Source organism: Lolium rigidum, chromosome 6 (assembly GCF_022539505.1).
Source record: "Lolium rigidum isolate FL_2022 chromosome 6, APGP_CSIRO_Lrig_0.1, whole genome shotgun sequence".
In the NCBI taxonomy this organism is placed as follows: Eukaryota; Viridiplantae; Streptophyta; class Magnoliopsida; order Poales; family Poaceae; genus Lolium; species Lolium rigidum.
Window position 1 is genome coordinate 13015521 of NC_061513.1, and position 5478 is coordinate 13020998.

Consider the following 5478-nt stretch of genomic DNA (forward strand, 5'->3'; position numbering starts at 1 on the left):
CAATGAATCATGGAAAAAATTAAGTTTTTTTTTGAGGGAAAACAGCCGTCACTTTATTATATGGGAGAGTTCATAGGGATACAAATAGGGTCCGGCGTAACTGCCAGCCAGATATGAAGAACTGCCAGCCAGATATGAAGAACGTGGTCTAGATAAGCTGAATTACAAGCTAAACCACGAGCCTCAACGTTGGACGCTCTTGGTTCGAAAACAAAGTCCACGTACGTGAAGTCATTTCTTCTTGCCTTGATCTCCTGCAGGACTGCACTGAAATGCTCCAGGTTGATACTATCAATGTTGTTGATCACTTCAAGGCAGTCTGAAGCTATTCTTACTCGCTCCAGATGCAAATCAGCTGCCAGGGCAAGGGCCTCCCGACAGGCCATCGCTTCGAGAGTAGCTGCCTGGCTGATATCCTGGATGACAACTGCTTATGCTCCCAAGAAAGCACCATCATCTCCGCGACATATTGCCGCAACTGCACCGAAATTCTAGGTTTTACGTACAGATGCGTCAACATTTATCTTGGCACAACCTCTCGGTGGTGCAATCCATCTTGGTCCTGGAATTGTTGTTCCTTGCATGCTAGAGCCCAAAGTTCTCCACGAAGTAGTTAGTCGATAACGGGCTCCGAAAAATGTTTTCATGTATTACCTTTCTTCGAGCATGCCATATAGCCCACAGAGTAACAAAACAACAGGTTACCTCAGCATGATCGAGGGTTGCTATCATCTGAAAAATCCACTGCTTTGCATAAGGTTCTGTGGTTCTTTCCATGTGCTATGTGATTTCCTCTGGTGCCAATGCCCACACATTGCTAGACATTGCACACTCCATTAACGAGTGGCGCCAGGAGTCCACCGCTCCAAAAAAACCACATGAGCTATTCGGTGCCATGTGGTCGACTGTGACGTACATCACCCATGGAAATTGATTGTGTGGCTAATCTCCAGATAAAAACTCGAAGTTTTGACGGGATCTTTACCTTCCACAGAGAGGTCCAATTTTTCTCCTCTTGTGCTTGGTTGGAGCTGGACGCTTTGCCACTCAACCATGCCTCTCGACGCCTTGGCTGACCGTACTGTGAACACCACTGTCCTCTCAAACTGCCATGCCCAAAAATCATCATGTCTTCTTGTACTTAGTGGAATCGATCTAATTACCTTGATATCCATTGGGAGGAAGAACTCCTGCAGTTTATCCACCCTCCAGCTAGCCGACATCGCATCTATAAAATCAGCAACACAAACTGGAGGGTCCCGCTTGAAGCATGCCGTCGGTCTCATAGATGTGTCCCGCAGCAGCCAATTATCATGCCATGCGTGTGTTGATGCACATGTTCCAATTCTGCGGATTAGCCCAACCTTAAGTGTGTCTCTGCCTTCCACGATGGCACGCCAAACCTTTGATGGGTGTGATCCCACTCCCGCCTCTAGAAAGTCACCCGTAGGGTAATATACTGCCTTTAGCACTTGCACTTAGTGTCTCTGGGTTTTGTAGAATTCACCATGCCCGCCTCGCAAGCAACGCTAGATTAAAGAGCTCAATGTCACGAAAACCGAGTCCTCCCGCATATTTGGGCACGGTCATCTCCTCCCATGAAACCGAACATGTCTTCCGCTTGCCCTCTTGACTCCCCCACCAAAAGTTTCGGAGTAGATAATTTATACTCTCGCAGAGCCCTCACGGAAACTTGAAACAAGATATAGAAAATGTAGGGATGGCCTGTGCCACTGACTTTATAAGAATTTTCTTTCCCCCCGCGGAGAGTAACATTTCTATCCATCCTTGGATTCTCTTCCACACCCGGTCTTTCAAATACTTGAAAACCCCATTCATAGCTAGCCCTACATCCGAGGGCATACCAAGGTACTTATCATTGAGTGACTCATTTTTAAAATTGAGTCTCTCCTTCATTGCCACACGAACTGATTCTGGGCAGCCTTTACTAAAGAACACCGAAGATTTATCTTTGCTGATTCTTTGTCCTGAAGATTGACAGTAGGTCTCTAGAACCCTGAAACTTCATCAGCCCCTTCTATACTTGCTTTCACAAAAATAACTGATGACGCCACGGCAAAGCGGTGCCGGATTCTACCACCGGTCAGGCAAAAACAAGCCCAGGAGGCTAGGTATGAAGGATTTTGTCAAGTAATGACCAGCCCGTCTCACCCATTTTGGTCCATGAGAAAGACCATGCTCGCAAACGATCCAGACGAGACTTCAAGGTCACGCCCAGCCGGCCGTCCCCGACTCCAATTCTGGAAAACTAAGCTGCTCCGGCGGAGCTTCAGCGGTTGTCACGGCCGCTCAATGATCTGCTCCCTCCGGCGGTCCGGCCTCCACCAATCTTCCATCAAGTCCCTAACAGAGTACAAACTACAGTATAGATTGATCAGTTGAGCAGTTCGTCCTAGGTTGTGTTGTGAAAATTAGCACATTTCAAACATGATCTGAAAATACGCAGTGGAATAAAAGGTAAATTTCAGCACCATTCGTGTACTAACTTCACATGTGGTTGATCTATCACGAAAGGAAAACACCCCTATAATCTTTAATTGATGCGTACCAATAGAATTGGTGAATTTTCTGTTTGATATTTTGATTCTAAATTAGATTGTTCAAAATAATTATGCTAATTTCTATTTGCTAGAGTTAATAGATTTTATCCAAAAGTTTATATTAAGATTTTAGCAACAGAAAAAAGACTATACTTGTTGCTGATCGTGGAGTTCGAAACCCAATTTCTGAGATTGATCGGTAGGTTAGAGTTTGTCTATCTTTGCCATCTTTGTGTTACTGGGAGTATTAGTGATGACAATTACCAACACATAACATTTTTTGCAATAATTCCTTGTAAACCTCAATACATAATGTTCAAATTCCAAAACATGTAGACATCGGGTAAATAATTCAATACATCATGTATTGTGCAAGGTCTTTAGCAACAACAAAATGAAGATACATCAGTGCATATCCTTATAATTTGGATATTGCTTCTAGTTCAGCAACATTTACATGACATAGATTGACGATCCTCTGCTGCAGCTAGTGCACACCAAGATCAGGCGGCCGATTTGCTGATGAGGCGTTGAACAGGACGATTGGTACCCACTTTTGGAAGTGACTATCAATAAGATTTACATGGTCTTCGACTTTGAGAGAGCCTTCTTGCGCTGCCCAAGCATGTAGGTGTACATATGCGGGCTCCCTGTATCCAAAGTTAAATTTATCCACTGTAAGGCACAAAAGAGGGTGCAATGAATTGAGGAGAAAGGTAATCCAAGGATAGGGAGTAACATACCTGGAACGTAAATTAGAAGCACCATGATTGATGCATAAAAATAATCAAACGAATAATTCCATGCGTTGGGCAATCTAAACGAGTACTTCTCTGACGCCTGCGGTTATCATGCACAAGCATATATTAGCATCATTAACTAAATTTATATGTTTACTGGTCAGTTGACTTGAATGGATATGTTCAGAAAATAATAATACCTTAATGTACTCCAAAGCAATGTATATCAGCCCAAGCTCGCTGCTGATGCCGGTTGGGTACATGATTAGGAAGGAGCTATACCTGCACGCATGATGTTTTTGTTCCATGTAAATAGCCATTCTTTATACAGTTGATTCCTCGTTTACTTTAAACCCTCAAATGTTATGCAAAATTAAGCTTGGTAGCAGCGCAGCGTGGCCTTACCTAAGCCATTGAAGCCATGATGGGGCAGACCCGAGAAGTTCTTTAGTGCCGAAGAATGAATATCTAATGATCTGCATTACAACACAAGCACTTGAGTAAGTATCTAGTTGTTTGTAAGTTACATAATTTGCGGTTTATCTCTATTAATCGCGTGATCAGATCATCAGGTCAGCATCTTTTGACAAATAGATCATATGGCAACCTATTCGTAGTATGTGTATTGGCAGCAATGGTTTTGTGCTAATTTTCCTGTATACAAGTAACCTGAAATTGAACTTGGGACAACAACATCCTTATGCCAAAACCATATCCTCAGTTACTATTTCAGGAGCATGCTTTCAGCCAGTCTAACAGCAAGAAAGGGCACCTCTGGAGTAGTAAGGTTAATCTGAATTAATGTAATCCCCATCTTATATAAACTAGTGATGCTACCAATCTATCAATTCATATGCTACATAGTGCGAACACATACCTCAGTGATGGACCAGCTGATGACCAGGGAGCTGACGAGAATGTGTGTCGTGGTCTGCAATCATCCAACAGACAAAAATGCAGGAAGATTAGCAGAGAGCAAACATGGCAGTGTGATAACTCTGCAGGTTATATGGGGCGGGCGAGGCTAGCTCACCTCCGGGAAGCTCCAGAGGATGCCCCAGGTGACGAAGAGCCGCGATCCGATCTGCGGAAGCGTGGCTGATATCGGCGACCGCACCAGGCCGACGAGCCCGTGGATGATCTGAAGGGAAGGGACACACGCGAGGCAGAGGTCAGAACAGAACAGAGCAGAGCGAGAGAGATAAAGAGAAACAGCAAGATCCGGCGGGAGGGGTATTGGGGCGGTACCTCGAGGACGGCGGCGGTCTGGGCGAGCTGGAGCGGCCTCTCGACGGCGGCGTACACGTCCTGGTGGCCCGACCGGAGCAGCGTGGTGACCGCGTAGTAGAGCACCTGAGCCCTGCAGACAAGGAGACACGGATGAGTCTGACGGTCAATCCGTGACGATGGGATCGGGAATTGGATGTGGGAAGGAACAGAACGAACCATCCGGAGAAGACGGCCCAATTATAGACGGCGAGGTAGGCGCGCTTGAGTGCCGCCGCCATGGTCGTCGCCGGTTGCTGGACGGATCGAGATGTGGGCTCTGAGATGCGGTGCGCGAGTGGTGGCGGAGTTATAGCGGCTGCCCGTGGACTGGTCGGAGGAGGTTTAATTGGGGCGGATCCATGTCACGCCCCGGAGCTGAAACCAAAGAAGCAGCTCGCTCAGCTCGGAGTGGAGTAGATGAGCTGCCAGCGGTACCAATTTAGTGGCAATCAATATGCGTAGGAGTACCACTGAACCACCTTACTGGAGACTGAGACGCCTCTCCAATGGGGCGTAATCTTGGTTTAGGTCGTTGCAACGCTCCGTCTACGACAGGTCAGTTCTTCGTCGTCAGGGAATTCTGGTTGCTCATCGGTTCTGCGTGCACGGTTGCGGGAGTCCTCTCGGTAGAACCAAGTGTTGTTATTTGACAAATTAAGGTGCACTTTTTTTTTGTTTGTTATCTCATCAATCTCTGCAGGCGATCAGATTTACTGCCTCCTCGTATAAATACACGGCTAGGCTAGCTACACGGGCGGCTCACTCCTTGTAGGACACGGACGAGCGTCGAAACACGGCCAGGCTCCAACAGGCAAGCTGAGTCCGATACGATACGATATGAAACAGACACTACCGATGCTTGCTTAATGGGACTGCTAGAACTAGACCACCACGCATGGCAACACTGC

The 5478-nt window shown here is 46.4% G+C and overlaps 1 protein-coding gene across 1 annotated transcript; it reads right to left on the reverse strand.

Annotated features, from left to right (window-relative positions):
• Positions 1–2871: 2871 nt before the first annotated feature.
• LOC124662183 (very-long-chain (3R)-3-hydroxyacyl-CoA dehydratase PASTICCINO 2A-like) lies at positions 2872–4809 on the reverse strand. The gene is made up of 8 exons (XM_047200058.1): positions 4748–4809; positions 4550–4661; positions 4335–4442; positions 4179–4232; positions 3707–3777; positions 3502–3583; positions 3305–3401; positions 2872–3211 (listed from the first exon to the last, which is right to left on the reverse strand). Exons 1-8 carry the CDS (start codon positions 4807–4809, stop codon positions 3141–3143), a joined length of 657 nt encoding a protein of 218 aa, XP_047056014.1. The 3' UTR covers positions 2872–3140.
• Between the last annotated feature and the right edge of the window lie 669 nt (positions 4810–5478).